General features: G+C 45.6%; 1 protein-coding gene across 3 annotated transcripts in view; it reads right to left on the bottom strand.

Annotated features, from left to right (window-relative positions):
- LOC115096998 (solute carrier family 13 member 5-like) overlaps positions 1 to 17,518 on the bottom strand; it is a 227,180-nt gene that overhangs the window by 141,811 nt on the left and 67,851 nt on the right. For 2 of the 3 annotated variants that reach the window (XM_029612371.1, XM_029612373.1), the window contains exon 5: positions 4,498 to 4,712. In XM_029612371.1, coding sequence (XP_029468231.1) covers positions 4,498 to 4,712 — 215 coding nt within the window. The remainder of the gene's footprint in view (positions 1 to 4,497; positions 4,713 to 17,518) is intronic. The other variant, XM_029612372.1, reaches the window with a different exon arrangement.

The following is a 17,518-nucleotide window of genomic DNA, read 5'->3' as shown; positions in this document are numbered from 1 at the left end:
GGGCACTCTATTCATTTTCTGACCTTCAGCTTCAGTATGCCATTCCCCGAGCTGACTTTTATGCTTATTTACAGGTTAGGCACTTCCTACATAGTCACAAGACCCATTGGGGGGACACGCACATAACCCAGTCACTCTTAGACTTATTTGCTGGACCTATTAAAAAACCGCCTTCGATATCTACCTACTACAAGGCGATCAGATCCAGGGGTAACCAGCCCCATTTACTGCAAGCTTTGTTTGATAAATGGAGTCTATGGCCAGGATTCACTCTCACCTACCCAGTTTTTTTAAAGGGCTTCTCAGAGATTCCATTGATCACTGTTAATGAAACCTTACGTGAAACCCAATTCAAATTTTTATGGCAGGGGTATATCACTCCAGAACAGGCGTTCCGATTTGGCCTTTCCGACTCACCACTTTGTAGAAAATGTGGACGACTCCCAGGATCCTACTACCATGTTTTTTGGGACTGCCCAGGTATACAGGTTTTTTGGGGAAAGGTATTACAGTTTTGTACACAACTGTGGAAATGCTCGTTACCCCTGGATCCGAGCATATGGTTGTTTGGGAATGCCTCTCAGATAACGAGGTCAACCGCACAGTCGGGTATGCCGCGTTTCCTTTTGAAAGCAGCGTTGATTGGCAAGAAAGTTATTCTTGCCAATTGGCTCGCTGCGGATGTACCGACTAAGGATCAATGGTTTACCCAGATGCTGACTCTATGTACCCATGAAATGTATTGTCTTAAACATCAAACTATAAGTGGGGGCAAGTTGAATGAGGTAATCTGGGCCCCGTTTCTGGAATATTTGACACCCTCACTGTCCCCAACGTCTCCAGATAAGGAGTAACAGAGTATGGATGGCGGGTTGGCACTGTACTGGTATTTACTCCTCACGGCCTTCCCTGCTGAGTAAAGTAACTGGGGTTCTCTGGGGGTTTCTATATGATGTCCCAACTTTTGTCTGTTTGTGGCTTGCTCAATTCTCTTACTGCTCAGTCTACCAACCCGAGCACACCAGTGTAATGCCCTAGCTCATACGTGCTTTGGCGATGTTCTAAGTTTTGCTGGGTTCTTGCCGACCATGCAATCTAGGGGGAGGGAGGGGGGAGGGAGGGTGGGTAGGTACTTAGGGGAAGGGGCAATAATTCTCAGGGCATTTAACGCATTGTGTGATGCATCTGCTTTAAGTTATGGTTGTATTCTGAAGAAGTTTTCTAGATGTGGATGTCTTACATTAATGGATGTTGTGTTTTTTTTATGTTGATTGTTCCTGTTTAAAAAAACTCAATAAAAATATTACAAAAAAAAAAAAGATGTGTTGGCAACAAAAAGTATTAACATTTAACCTTGAAGGTACATGGACAGGTCAACACAGTTATTTATTTATTACTCATGCTTGGTTTCTTGCCTTTCCATTCAAGGAAACTCAAAAGGCGAGTTATAATTAAAATGGTGTGACACTGCCTGGAGTTTGTACTTAAATAGCAGATATTTAAAAGTGATTAAATGAGGTCTGTTACCACTCCACATGACAATTCAGAAGTTATAATTATATGATTTTCAAAATCTAATTTGTAAAACTAAGAAAAACACATTTTCCATTCACGTGCAATCATTTTGCACCATTTAAATGATGATATATGAATATAATTTAAATTGCCATGACGTTTTTGCAATTTTGAACGCAGAACTTCCTACTGCGTTCAAGTTTCCACAGACAAAAAGGGGTCTCAGTCATTAATTCTGAGCAGACCAGTCAGTATGTTCAAATAAATTTAACTTGGCTTACATAGCAGAAATAAAAAAAACAAAACAATTCTTTCAAGAATGAACAGGGCATTAGTAGCATGGGATTTATTAAAATTTGGGTAATTGCCAGGTTCTTATGGCCTGGATTGGCCACTGTTGGAAACAGGATGCTGGGCTTGATGGACCCTTGGTCTGACCCAGTATGGCAATTTCTTATGTTCTTAGGGTACGAAGGGCTCAAAAAGGCACCTAGGACATGGTAAAGAAGTATCGATGGATGCACTTGTTTCATCCCAATTATTTCCATAACAACAAATTGTGATATCACAATCATCTGCATAGACATTCAGGAAAGTACCAGAAGCATATACATTTCAAGAGTCCAAGATCCAGTTAGATATGTTTAACAGTCATTAAGATAATGATAAATATAGCAAATATAAGGATCAGCAGAAAGCCTTTTTGGTTGGGGTGGGCCAAGCAATTCCGCTAAGTTTAGTCTGGTGAGATCAGCGCAGAACACAAGCCCTCACATGGCTCAAACACACAGAGCTTTGCAGTGCCAGCATCAATTGATCAGCTGTTGGGGACAGCGCAGAAGAGAGCAATAGAAAAGTTGGGTAGGGTTAGCGACAGGGCAAAGTTGGCTGTTGCGTCCGTCAGTGCTAGACGGCTTCGTCCTGTTTGCCTCACCTCACGGCTCCTCCCGCTTACCTAGGAAAGATGGCTACCACCGCATCTACAAGCTGACCTCTCCGGCATCCCCGGAATGGCTATGGTGCTGCCTCCGGAAATGCTCCTCCCAGGTACCTACTAGGGTGCGTGCGTGCGCCACCCACATCTTTCTGCTACCCTTGGCGCGAACCTCGGGGGCGTTCCCCCTTACTGACGTCACACCATCCGGGTTTATAACCTATTCTAATTTGCTAGCTCGTTGAGTTAGCAAGGACTCGATTAGGATACGTTCCGTTCCTGTCTATGCTACTCTGCCGCTTCCGTGCTGCTGCTGGAAGCTCTCTCTCTGCCCTTCGGGGTAAATGCTAACCTGGGTACCCGCTCCTCGGGGGCCCTCTGCTTTATTTCAGGTGCCTTACGGGGAACAGGTACTCGCTCCTCAAGGGCCTGCTGTCCCTGCCTCGGTGCCCGCACTTTCTTCCTCAACCTGGTGGAATCGCATATCTACAGCAAACACCTAGTGAGTACTCTAACTCTCAGTCTACCTTACCCACAGTACGTCCTTGCTGGGAAACCTGCTTCGAACCTTCCAAAACCAATGGGGTGAGAAGGGCTCCCTCTGCCGAGGTCCCTGAGACTGCAACTACCAGACTGCCTCACTACTGCCACCTCTGGTGGCATTCTTCAAAGCTGTATAATAAAGATCTAACTGTATTTGTGCGTTCTGAGTCTAGCCTAGTACCGTGGCTCCTCACAGGGCTCCTCCCCATGGGCGTGGTCATCTGCTACAGTACCCAAGGATCCACCCAAACACCGCTCGTTCATAACAGTGGCCCGCTCTGCTCCGATATGTATGGCAAATATGAAATGTCATTGTGAAAGCCATTTTTTACTTTTGGTTTTTGTGCACTTTAGCCTCTTTCAGAAGTTGAGAATGTTGACGACCAATGTTTATCTTGCCACATGGTTAGTCACGCTGCTCAGACACTCACAGATCCCCAATGCACAGCCCAAAGTGGAACCAGACCAGTTCAATGGAGGACTTGCATAAAGCCGAACAGGAGTATGCTGAACCAAGCCAGGCCAGTTCTCTTATCAGGCTGTATTGGTTCCACTTTGCTTGGCTGCTGCGGATTTCACTGTGTGATGAGCTGGCACCAGAGGAGAAGTGGCCTGGAGGATCACACTGGGAACTACATTTGCCTCCAATTCGTACAGCTATTTTGTTTCATCATGTGTTCCTACTTAGTATGTAAGGGGGAAAGGTTTTGCTAAATCACCAATGGTTCTCTCTTTTTCTTGTGTTTTAGGAATGCTTGCCAAGACTCAATGATACAAACAGTTCAAAGGAGCGAAAAAACTTGAAACAACTCTTACACAAGTCTCTCGCCTCAGCTCTTAAACATTTTATGTGGCTGGTACATGGGCAAGTACCAGCATTTATTTGCCAAAGAAACCTCAGTAAGACAATTAACTGCCCAAGTTCACATTAAATAAAATCTTGATACGTGGCCACCTGGCCCCATAGTCACTTGAATCAGTCCCAAAAGATCTCTAAATGCTTTCATGGGCATTCTATTTTTAAAACAAAAGAAAAAGAAAAGAATGACTTGTGTCTAGATCCTGTCCATCCATCTGACTGTGACCCGGGGTACTTCTATCAGCTGCTGCGTAGGGGTGATGTGAGTTCCGATCAGCGTAAAAATTGCTCTCTTTCAGCTCCTGGTTCTGCTGTGCTTCTGCTGCAGCGAGCACAGCACACCGTAACTACGCTATGCTATGCTCACTGTACTAGCAGCAGAGCAGAGTCAAGCAGCCCAACTAAGGTGGTTCTTGTATTGACTGGAACTCACAGCGCCCCCATATGGCAGCCATTGGAGCCACTGAGTTCCCTGACTTCTTTGCTGCTTAAGGCGGGAGCCACCATGCCGTCAGAAAACTGGCATAGAAAAGAGAGCTGGCCCTGCTTCCTCTAGCACCTTTTGGAACTGGACCTCTCCAAATTGTTAATTCCAGATTTCTTATGTTAAATAAATTCTACGTGAAGCTGCTTCATAATTTCTTACCCTGTACCAATGGCCGAGCCAACACATTATTTTCCTCCATCTCAATGCCAGCATTCACTTCACCTGTACGCTGTTCTGATTGTTCCACTTCTAGATCAGATGCATGGAGCTGCTTCAAGACAGCCTGCACGATAGGGATCATCATAGCGGTGGTGGCTGTGTTGCTGATCCACATGGACAGGAAGGCAGTGACTCCCATAAACCCAAGCATCAACCTGAAAACAAAAAATGGCAAAACACCCACCCATAGGGTAGGAGAAAGCAGATTTGTTTACCTGTAATAGATGCTCCCAAGGACAGCAGGATGTTAGTCCTCTAACATGGGTAACATCATCAGATGGAGCCCAATGTGGAAAACCTATGTCAAAGTTTCTAGAAACTTTGACCAGGCACAACGAGCATGCTCAGTATGCCCTATATCAAACGTCCACGCGGGGTACTTCTTCAATCTCGTAACACAGAATTACGATGAAAAATGTAAATAGGAGAAACACAATGGTCGGCGGGTTCTATGAGGACTAACATCCTACTGTCCTTGGAGAACACCTGTTACAGGTAAGCAACTCTGCTTTCTCCAGGGGCAAGCAGGATGGTAATCCTCACACATGGATGAATCTCTAGGTACAGGCTGCTCCCCAACACAAAGGGGACCAACAGACACCTAATCAGGTGCCAATGGGCACTAAAATATTGGTGCTGGTGGTAACAGAGGAGGAGACAACCTGAAACCAAACAACAGGTCCTAGGTTGGGAGAGTTGGGTTCTATACCTCGAAAGGTTCCTGAGGACAGACTGGCCGAACCTACTGTCGCATCGGCCATCCCTATCCAGACAGTAATGGAATGTGAATATGTGGAGAGAACTCCATGTCACAACTTTACAGATCTCCACGGGAACTGTTTACAAGTGGGCCATCGATGTTGCCTTGGCTCTGACAGAATGAGCCTTGACATGACCCTCAAGATGCAGTCCCGCCTGGGCATAACAGGAGGGGATGCAATCTGTTAGCCAAATGGACAGTGTCTGTCTGGAAACGGCAATGCCCAACCTATTCTTATCAAAAGAAATAAAAAGTTGGGTGGACTGTCTAAGGGCTTCTGTCTGCTCCAGAATGAAGGCTAAGGCTCGCTTGCAGTCCAAACTGTGCGGTACTCATTCGCCTTGGGGCGAATGGGGCCTGGGAAAGAATATTGGCAGGACGACTGACTACTTAAGATGGAAATTCTTCACCTCCTTAGGCAGGAACATAGGGTGTGTATGCAAGACCACCATGACATGACAGAATTTTGTATAAGGGGAAGTGACGTCACCTGAGGAGATTGCAGCTTAAGTCAGTGGCTTCCTCCTCGACTTAACTATTTTTAGCTATCAGAGAGCTCCGAACTCTCTACCACATCCCCAAGTTGGCGTATGAATTGCGCAAAAGCTACGAGATGTCGGCAAATAGAAAACAACCCGACCTGAAACATTTTTCTTTCTCTAACCAGGGAGGTAGTGCAAGTGATCCGTCTCGAGGAGGTGGTGGAAGACAGCCGTAAGGACAGGGCTGGGAGTTGTGCCCCCGGAGACTATTGCCACCAAGCAAACCACGGATGAGTTTGGCTTGCCTTCCCGGGCAGAATTTCAAAATCGGTTCACAGAAGTGCGGCAAGATATGGCCAGCATTAAGGCCAAATTTGGAGCAGTGGTTGCTGAGCTGCAGGAAAAAGTAGCGGAACTGGGACAACGAGTGGAGGAGGAGGAGTCCCGCCTTGATGGCCAGGCTATGGAAGTGCTCAGCTGCAAGGAAGTGCTGGAAGAACTTACTAAATCTTCCAGGGATCAGGAGGAGAAACTGGACGATTTAGAAAACAGGCCCTTCAGAGCGCATCTTCGCTTTTGTGGTATCCAGGAAGCGGCTGAATTCAGAGACTGTTTTCAGGCTGTCTGTAGTGTTTGCACTTCAATTCTGGAAGCTGAAGGCCCGCTAGAAAATAAGCCCACAATCAAGCTGCATAGGGCCTACCTATCACTTGGTGCACAGCATTGAAATTTGCCGTGCAATATTATTGCATGCTTCCATGATTTTTCGGTTAACGAAAAGATTGCCCAGCTGGCTAGGAAGCATGGGCCAATTCAATGGAGAGAACAGATGGTTGAAGTTTTTCAAGATCTGTTTCCTACAACCATCAGGAAGCGCCGGGAATTCAAACACAAAATTTCTGTCCAGAAAAAGGAGGCTGTGAGCTACCGCTGCTTTTTTCCTTTTGGATTATTTTTCATGATCCAGGGCAAAACAGCAAGAGTAAAGTCGGTGGCAGCAGCAGCAATGTTTTTGCGTGACGTAGGAGTAGTAGTTCCTATGTCTGAAGATCAGTCGGCAGACCAGATTCTGCGGAACAGGAGGACTGAACAACCACAGTGGCAGAAGATTCCAGGATCTGGCAGAAGATTACGAAGACAGCCAAGGAGTCCCTCGTCTCCTGGAATGGCGAGTGGCTGATTCGGTTCAGGACTTTATGTTGGTGGTTCTGTAGTTAACTTTTGGTCTCCATTTTGTGCTTCTATCAGGTTCTCCTGGGGTGATTTACTTCTTGATGGAAGCATATAGCTCTATAGTAGGGGATGTCATATCTTTTTATGTTCTCCTTTGATCTCTTGCTAGTAGAGGTTCGTAAGGAATTTCAGGTTGGGTGGGGGTTTATGACTTGAGGCCTCATCTTTTTCTGGGGCGCATTCTTCATCGTGGGGGACATATGCCACTTTAGGTTGTGGCGTTTTCTGTGTACAGTTTGGGGGGAGGGAGGGGAAGGGGAGAGGAAGGGACAGAGATTATGGAAGGGTAGTGGTGGGAGGGGTAGACAGGTGTGAATGGGTGTATCATTTAGTAGATTACGATTGCAAGTAGACAAGAAAAAATTTAAGGCAGAACTAAAAACATGGCTTTTTAAATGCACTTATACAGAACATCAGTAACAGGCACACAAAGGCTTAACCCTTCTTTCCTTTAAGATACGTCTTTTAGTTTATATTTTAAGATAGTAATACTGAATGTTTTATGTGCTCTTAATATCTGCTTTTAGGAAGTGTTATGTATTATGTTTTAGAGTCTTAATTTTAATCTCAACAGCCAAACTACAAAATTTTTGTATTACTTTTTAATTATTTTAGCTGTTAATTCTTTTATCATATTATTCTATTTCTCTATTTTAATTGATTGTAAACCGATCTGAAGGCCTTGCCGATGTGACAGTATAGAAAAATAATAAAACCATAAACCATAGACATATCCCAGTTGGTGGGGTACGAAAATCCAGGGATGTTTGTTTTACTGAGTGTGAGGCTGGGGGTAGGGTATTTTTCTAATGGTGCAGTTAAAAATAATGACATTGAATGTTAAAGGTTTGAATTCTCCTCAAAAGAGAAAGCTCCTGGTGTGGGAAGCTGAGACCCTGAAAGCCAATGTGATTTTTTGCCAGGAGACTCATCTCAGAGCTCGGCATGAGCAGTTAATGAGCACGGGAAATTTTACTACTCAATACTTCCAACCTGCTACAAAGGATAATAAATATGGAGGTGTGGGGATTCTGTTATCCAAACAACTGGTAGTGGATGTGAAGGCAGTAGCTAGACACACCAGTGGGAGGTTTTTGATTTTAGAAGCTAATATTTTGGGGGAGCATTTCACCCTCTTTGATATATTAACTTCCCTATTTACCTCTCAAAGTTGATGTTCCCTTTCCTTCTTACTGCACTATGTATTTACTCCCTCCCTTTTCCCCTCCCTGTTAATTATATTTCCATCTTTCAGTTACAATGTAAACCGGTATGATGTTTGCATACTAATACCGGTATATAAAAGCATTAAATAAATAAAATAATAAAATAAATATATATGCCCTGAATGTTTCTCAAGGGAACTTCTTCTCTTCCCTGTCTAATATTCTCTCAGGGTGGGCTGAAGGTCTTCTTCTAGTCGGTGGAGACTTCAATTTAACTAAGTACCCATTTCTAGATCATTCTGGAGGGGTATGTGGGACATCTAAGTCCCAGAGGAGCAAGCTAAAAGCCCTGATTTCAGATTGGGGCTTGATAAACATTTGGCAGCTGTGGAATCCCACAGAGAAGGACTTCTCCTATTCTAAAGCACATTCCACCTTCTCTAGAATAGATTTCTTTTTTTGCTGGATAGGTTTCTGGTGGGACGAACACTAGGCACAGGTATAGACTTCATAACTTGGTCCGATCATGCACCAGTTTGGGTGGAGTTGAAGGTGGGCAGAGATAGGGTTGGGACCAAGTAATGGAGACTGAATGAGGACTTGTTGTCGGATAAATCTTTTGTTACCAAATTAATGTCTGATATTCAGGAATATCTTGACATCAACAAAAACGGTGAGGTCACACCTACAATAGTCTGGGAATGTTTGAAATCTGTGCTGCGAGGTAAATTTATTTCTCGGGCTTCACATCTGAAGAAAGATAGGGACAGACTGCGGTTAGAGTTGTTGCAAAAAATATCCAAGCTAGAACTCCATCATAAAAGGTAGCCAGAGAAGTCGGTTTTGGCCCTACTGGAGGCAGTGAAGCAGGAGCCTCGAAAGTAAGACCCAGCTGAGATAGCGATGCATATGAACAGAGTCAAACAAAAATATTTTGAATTTGATGACAAGGCAGGGAGGCTTTAGGAAAGGAGATTGAAGGCCCAGGCTATGGAAAATCAAATTCTGAAAATAAATACTAAGGACTATAGATATATATATGATAGCAACCTGATATCCCAAAGCTTTGTTCAATTTTATGCAGCAGATCAGAATATCAGGGACATTGATATTGATACCAATGTTAAAGATGTCCCTCTCCCTGAGCTTGATGAGTCAGCTAGGGATCTACTGAATACAAAAATTGAGATCAAAGAGGTGTTTATTCTGATCTCCGACCTCAAGTCTGGCAAAGTATCTGGGCTCGATGGGCTACCAAATTTTATATGACTTTTCGCATGGTTATTCTGGATTTCTCAGTTGAAATGTTTATTTCTTGAGGGAAAGGGGGAGTTGACTCAGGGTGCGAAGGTGGCAGGCATCAAGGTTTTAGCAAAGGGCAGATGGAATCCCACCCTTTCTGGGTCATAAAGGCCCATTTCCTTAATCAATTTAGATCTTAAGATTCTGGCAAACGTTTTGGCCCTCTGGTTGGGTAAAGTGGCCCCCTACTTAATCCATGGCGATCAATCTAGATTTGTACCTGGAAAGTTAGCTGCTGACAATGTCCAAATGGTTGTAAATGTAATGTGGTGAGCTAGATGGCAGAATATCCCTTCTGTACTGTTAGCAATAGATGCCAAAAAGGCATTTAATATAGTACACTGGCCATTCTTGTTTCAGGTGTTACAAAGTATGGGTCTGGAAGAGTATTTTATAAATTGGGTCCAAGCTTTGTATCATTGTCCACAGGCTAATATCCGGATTAATGGAGAATACTCTGAGCTGTTTTCAGTACAAAGAGGTAAGAGGCAGGGCTGCCCACTGTCCCCTCTCTTATTTGAACTCTCTGGAGCCACTAGCTATTAAAATTTGGTCAAACCCATCTGTTAGAGGAGAATTTCAGTTGGGTTGCATAGCTATATACTGATATTGTTTGCAGATGACTTTATTCACATTGTCTGAACCTCATATCTCTTTAATGAGTACCTTAGAAGAATTAAGGGGGTTTGGAAGTGTCTAGGGATTTAAGGCTAATGAAGACAAATCCGAGATCTTGAACATCAACCTTCACGTGGAAGGGGCTCAAAACTTGTGGGCCTGTTTACCTTTTTGTTGGGCCAAGGAGAGTGTAAAGCATCTCAGAGTACACCTTTGCCCGAATGACGCTCATCTCTTTGACATAAATTATAAGACCCTAGTGTCCGATATATTTAGCGACCTGGCTAGGTGGGTCAGACTGGATTTATCATGGTTAGATAGGATACACACTATAAAGATGAACGTACTTCCCAGGTACTGTTATCTATTTCAGACCTTGCCCATATAAGTGCCAAATATAATATTACGGAGCTGGGAGAGGAGACTCTTTGGTTTCATTTGGAGGAAAAGACAATCTAGGGTGTCTAAGACTGTTCTTTTCCAATTTAAGCCCCGGGAGGGTTGAATGTCCCAAAGCTGGGTTATTATTATGCTGCCGCTCAATTGTGGGCAGTATTGGAATGGCATTATGAGCAAAAGTTGGATTCCTTAGCCAGTCTTTAATCCAGAGTAACCATGGCCGTCTGGCATAAATTCAGGAAGCGGCTAGTTTGGGATAGGAATTACTGGTCTAGGACTTCATTTCTTCAACATAATGTCTTCCCTCCGGGTAACCTCTCAGTGGTGGTGGGGCATTGGAGAAAACTGGGATGGGATGGGAATACCATATTAGCTTTTGACTTGTTGTGCGAGCAATATTCATACTGGAACAGCGATTGGTTTTTCCATACCCAGGTAGTTTCCTTTATCTGTTCATGGACAGTATTCAGGGACTTAAAGCAACCTAAATCTCTATTTGAGAGCTACTGTGATAGGGTGGATGTGTTCACTAAGGCCATACGAAAATCTATATCATTCTGATTGGAGTCCTCGAGATTAAACCTAAGCACATAACTGCCTGGGAGAAAGATCTCAGGGAAACCATAGATGAGGATGATTGGGATTTTTGTTTCCACTTGATAAGGAAGAGCTCTATATCTTCTTATATCCTGGAAAACAGTTATAAACTCCTTTACAAGTGATATCTCACTCCAGTGAAACTACATGGGATGTAATCTGCTGTTTCTGATCGCTGTTGGTGGAATTGCGGCTTGAAGGGTGATTTTTTTCCATATATGGTGGCTATGTCCTGCTATTGGGAGGCTGTGTCGAGGCTAATTTGTGAGATTATAGGCATCACAGTACAGAAAGATCTCAAGCTGTTTCTGATCACCTTGGAAGTAGGGAATTGGGGGATTTGTGGAAACTGATTTTAAATGTAGTAGTGGTGGCCAGATATGAAGTAGAGTAGGATTAAATGGACAATTTTCTCAGTGGAAGGGAGTGGGCAGTGGAGTGCCTCAGGGATCTGTATTGGGACCCTTACTTTTCAATATATTTATAAATGATCTGGAAAGAAATACGACGAGTGAGATAATCAGATTTGCAGATGACACAAATTTGTTCAGAGTAGTTAAATCACAAGCAGATTGTGATAAATTGCAGGAAGACCTTGTGAGACTGGAAAATTGGGCATCCAAATGGCAGATGAAATTTAATGTGGATAAGTGCAAGGTGATGCATATAGGGAAAAACCCATGCTATAATTACACAATGTTGGGTTCCATATTAGATGCTACAACCCAAGAAAGAGATCTAGGTGTCATAGTGGATAACACATTGAAATCGTCGGTTCAGTGTGCTGCGGCAGTCAAAAAAGCAAACAGAATGTTCGGAATTATTAGAAAGGGAATGGTGAATAAAACGGAAAATGTCATAATGCCTCTGTATCGCTCCATGGTGAGACTGCACCTTGAATACTGTGTACAATTCTGGTCGCCGCATCTCAAAAAAGATATAATTGCGATGGAGAAGGTACAGAGAAGGGCTACCAAAATGATAAGGGGAATGGAATAACTCCCCTGTGAGGAAAGACTAAAGAGGTTAAGGCTTTTCAGCTTGGACGAGAGACGACTGAGGGGGGATATGATAGAGATGTTTAAAATCATGAGAGGTCTAGAACGGGTAGATGTGAATCGGTTATTTACTCTTTCGGATAGTAGAAAGACTAGGGGGCACTCCATGAAGTTAGCAAGGGGCACATTTAAAACTAATCGGAGAAAGTTCTTTGTTACTCAACGCACAATTAAACTCTAGAATTTGTTGCCAGAGGATGTGGTTAGTGCAGTTAGTATAGCTGTGTTTAAAAAAGGATTGGATACGTTCTTGGAGGAGAAGTCCATTACCTGCTATTAAGTTCACTTAGAGAATAGCCACTGCCATTAGCAATGGTAACATGGAATAGACTTAGTTTTTGGGTACTTGCCAGGTTCTTATGGCCTGGATTGGCCACTGTTGGAAACAGGATGCTGGGCTTGATGGACCCTTGGTCTGACCCAGTATGGCATTTTCTTATGTTCTTATGAACTTGTTGCGTGGTGGCACCAGACGGCAGTTCCCTCTATGGAGCAGGTGTGTGAACGTCTAGCTAGGCTATTCCTGATGGGGAAGTTAAAAGCTATATTACATGACACCTTGGCAAGATTTGAGAGAATGTGGGCATCTTACTTGGCATGAGTTGACCTAAAGATAGTGGATGTCACATAGTCAGGAGGACGTGGAGAAATGGCTTGGCTTTCTATCTTATTATGTTTCTCATTCACACCTATGTGAGATGTTTAGGGGTGGGGGGGCGGGGAAATGATAGTTGAGGATATCGGGATTGGAGGAGATGCTGGGGAGGATACTCTTATTTGATAATTTGAGGTCTTTTATGTTTATAAATGATGGTTTGAGTTCTTGTGAATAACACTCTACACACTATTGGTCTTGCTTATATAGGCTTTACTGTGACAATTTGCTCTCTCGCTTGACTGTGTTCAGATTCTGAGTATTTTGTTCTTGGTTGTGTTCTTCACTAAATTTTATTTAAAGGCTTCACAATAAACTTTAAATTGAAAAAAAAAAGGATTTTTGTATAAGGTGGATAAGTCACTAAGGCCTGAAGCTTGCTGAACCTGCCCACTGAAGTGACTGCCACCACACATATGACCTTCCAGCTCAGGTATTCAGGTCACAGGGGCACAGTGGCTCAAAAGAAGCTTTCAGCAGTTGAACTAAAACCACACTGAGGTCCCAAGACACAGCAGGAGGCTTTATGGGAGGCTTCAATTGAAGCAGACCCCACATAAAACATACAACTATAGGTTGTTCAGAGATTGGCATACCATCTACACAGTGGTAAGCGCCAATCACACTAAGATGAACCCTAATGGAGGCAGTTTTTAAGCCAGCCTCCGATAGGTGTAGAAGGTAATCAAGCAGTTTGTGTGTAGGGCAAGAGAACAGATCTAGGGTCTTCTGCTTACACCACCAGGAAAACCTCCTATACTTCATTCTATAGGACTTTCTACTGGAAGGCTTTCTAGAAGCCACCAGGACCAGAAACACATCTTCTGAAAGATCGGGTGGCTGCAGAATTAAACTCTCAACATCCAGGCTGTGAGCACCAGGGCCTGGAGGTTGGGATGCCGCATCCTGCCCTGATCTTGCGTGATGAGATCTGGGGAAGTCCCCAGACTGATCAGTCTCCAGATGGCCAACTCCCAAAGGAGTGGAAACCAGACCTGTTTTGGCCAATGAGGGGCTATGAGAGTCATAGTCCCTCTGTCTTGCAAAGCTTCAAGAGAGTCTTTGCCACTAAGGGAATCAGATGTCCTCGCCCGCCCAATGATGGGCGAGGGCATCTGAGGCTGGTCTGCCATCTGCCTATGCAAGGAGCAGAACTGAGGTGCCTTCTTGTTGCATGGGGATGCGAACAAATCTACGTCCAGGCTCCCCCAGAGACAGAATATCCAATTCACAACCTCCTGGCCCAGGGACTCGTGGGGTCTGAATGCTCAACTCAGCTTGTTTGCTATCATATTATCTGTCCTGGCCAGGTACATGGCCCTGAGCACCATCCTGTGGGACAAGGCCCACAACCAGATCTGGACTGCTTCCTGACACAGGAGTTCAATCCTGTGCCTCCCTGCTTGTTGACATACCACATTGCTACTTGGTTGTCAGTCTGGATCAGGACAACTTTGCTGTGATCTCTGAAAGCCCATAGCACGTACCTGATCGTCCAGAGCTCCAGGAAGTTGAATTGACATGAACGTTCTTGAGCGGACCTTAAGCCTTGGGTGCCAAGCCCATCCACGTGAGCGCCCCAGCCAAGGGTAGATGCATCCATGGTTAACATAAATTGATTGGGAAAATTCCGAAAGGAGATTCCCTGTTCCAGATTGGAGAGTACCTGCCACCAGGACAAGGAGTCCTGGAAGGACGGGGTAACTTAGATGTGATCTTGAAGGCTCTGTGTGGCTTGCCACTACTAAGAACTCAGGGTCCATTGGGCTCTGCACATGTATAATCGTGCCAAGGATGTAATGTGGATGGTTGTGGTCATGTGGCCCAACAACCTCAACATGTACCAAGCAAATACCTGGGGGCTCTGTTGAACCTCTGCCACAATGGCCGCTACTGAGACAGCCCTCTGGCATGGCAAAAATGCCTTGGCTTGAGCTGTCTAGCAGAGCTCTGATGAAGTCCAATTGAGGTGACGGACTGAGATGGGACTTTGGGTAGTTGAGAACGAACCCTAGTGACTTCAACACCCAAATGGTCAAGTGCATGGACATGGCTGCCCCTGCCTGAGATGTGCTCTTGACCAGCCAATCGTCCAGATAGGGAAATCATGCACTTCCAGTCTGTGGAGGTGCACCGCTAACATGGCCAGGCATTTTGTCAATACCCAGGGAGCAGATGTGAGCCTGAAAGGCAACATCTTCCAGTATTAGAAGTGCTGTTTTCCCATCACGAATCTGATCTTGATATGGTCTATGTGTCCTTTAGGTCGCGGGAGCATGGCCAGTCCCTTTTCTGCAAAAGAGAAATCAAGGTGGCCGGGGAAAACATCTTAAACGGTTTTTTTTAGAAATTTGTTCAAAGTCCTCAGGTCTAGAATGGGACGAAGTCCTCATGTTCTCTTCGGAATCAGGAAGTACCTGGAGTAAAATTCCCGTCTTCTTTGCCATGATGGAAAGGGCTCCACTAACAATACTTCCTGATGCACTACTGGCCCCCAATACAGGCAAGGAAGGCAATTTGGTGGGACACCCAATAGATTTAATTGGTGCCCCTGATGGATGATGGATAGAAAGCACTGGTTTGAGGTTACACTGGGTCACTGGTTCGCGAAGAACTGCAGCCTGCCTCAACCATTGGCTCAGGTAAAGTGACTGGCTGATACTCCCTGTGGCCCTAGTCAAAACTCTGTCCCTGGGTTTGTCTGAGGAGCCGGCTGGGGCTTGGGAGCTCTCTGCTGCCTGGGATGGCTGCAAGAGCTCGCATGATGAGGACAGGATCAAGGAGGCAGAGGATACTTTCTTTGGTGAAAGAAGGACTTCTTTGGCCCCTGCCTCGATGGCATCCTAGAAGAGGAGGATAGGTACGGAACGCCCACGGAAAGTTGTTGGAGGGTCTTAAGAGGGTCCTAAAGTTGGACCACATCATCCCTCAACCTATCTCCAAAGTGATTCTCTCATGTACACAGCATGTCAGTGATTCATTCTTATACCTCCAGTTGGAGAACCAAGACCCACAGCCATTCCACTCCTGGTTCTTGCTGCAGAGACTCTCGATGCCATCTCGAAATCATCATAAGCTGCACAGGCCTTGTGTTTTCCACAGTCCAAACCCTTGCGCACCAGCGACATGAGGGTGTCTTGCTGCTATTGAGGCAGCTGCTCAGCCACTTCTTGCACCTGCTTCCAGATATTGCGAATATTGGCTCATGTAGAGTTGGAAGGCAACGATGCGGGCAATAAGCATGGCACCTTGGAACACCTTTCTCCCAAGATCATCCATCGCTCCATAGTCCTTCCCCAGGGGCACCGAAGAGTGAGTCTGAGAGTCCTGGCCCTCTTAAGGGCAGATTCGACCACCACCAACTGGTGGGGCAGCTGACACTTTTCGAATCTGACAGCCTTCTGGACAAGGTAAACCCCATCCGCCTTCTTATTGACAGGAGACACTGAGGGGTGTTCCCAAATCCACAGCAGCAACTCCAAAAGGATCTCGTCTACCGGGATAGCCACGATCTCCTTAGGAGCCCCCACGAATTAAAAGATCTCAAGCATTTTGTGCCAGGCAATGTCCTCTGTCAACAGCTGGAACGGGATGGCCTCCGCCATCACCTTCACAAAATCTGCGAAGGTTAAATGCTCAGGCAGAGACTTCCTTCGCTTCTCTGGAGGAGACGGGTCTGAAGGAAGACCATCCAAGTCATCGGAGGAAAACTCCATCTGATGATCTCCTAGGGGTCATAAAGACCCTCATCCTCACTGTATGTCACAGGGGATGGGGCTCTAGATACTTGGCCAACATTCAGAGGCGCGGCCAACATCCAGAGGTGCAGGTACCGCTGGAACTGGATGGGGGTGCTACAGGCCTTGGCAATTCCACCAGCCTCGGTGGAGCTTCCTCCTTCTCGGAACCAGCGATGAACACCATATAGGTTGAAGGAGGCCCTAGTGCCCTGCTGGGCACCAGTGCCAGCCCAGGAACCGGTGCCAGCTGGGTCAGTAAAGCACTGATGAGACACTGAGCTTCTCCAGAAGGGATACAAGAATGGGCAATACCGGCTCCAGTTCCATCAGTGCACAGGATCGTGGCCCTGCAGCACCCACTCTACCGCCAGCTGGATTTGATGCTCCAGCTCCTCCTCAAATGTTGCCAATGCTAACACCCACTGGGAGGAATGAGGGGTGGCCAGATCTTCCTCGGACCCTCGAGAGGGATCAGCAACTAGCACCAGGACTGTCATGGATCCTGGACATTGTTGGAAGACTGGCGCTCCTCACCACGGGGTTACTTTGGGAGCATCGCGGCAAAAGCGACCTCTTGCCCAGCACCGTGCATTGAAGGGGACCGGGGCCGATGCTTATTAATCTTCCCACAATGCTTGGCCTGGTCTTTCCCCAGTGCCGAGGTTGAAGATGATGAACCTGGCATTCTCGATCCAGAGGAGATCGTCAGCGGTTAGTTTCCGGCGCCCCTGTTCACCAGTAACCTTGATAGAACTGACAGTCCTGCCAATGTCGATGGTGGCATTGGTGTGGTTCCGAGGTCCTTAGATGCCAATGTCACCGATGCTGATAATCAATGGGTCGGACTACTTTGACCCGAAGAGGTGCTCCATCTTGCCAAGCTGAAGCAGACATCCCTTCGGAGTCATCTGGTTGCACAAGCGGCAACCCTGGACATCTTGCGATGCCCCC

Source organism: Rhinatrema bivittatum, chromosome 8 (assembly GCF_901001135.1).
Source record: "Rhinatrema bivittatum chromosome 8, aRhiBiv1.1, whole genome shotgun sequence".
Taxonomy (NCBI): domain Eukaryota; kingdom Metazoa; phylum Chordata; class Amphibia; order Gymnophiona; family Rhinatrematidae; genus Rhinatrema; species Rhinatrema bivittatum.
This window is presented reverse-complemented; position numbering and strand designations above follow the sequence as displayed.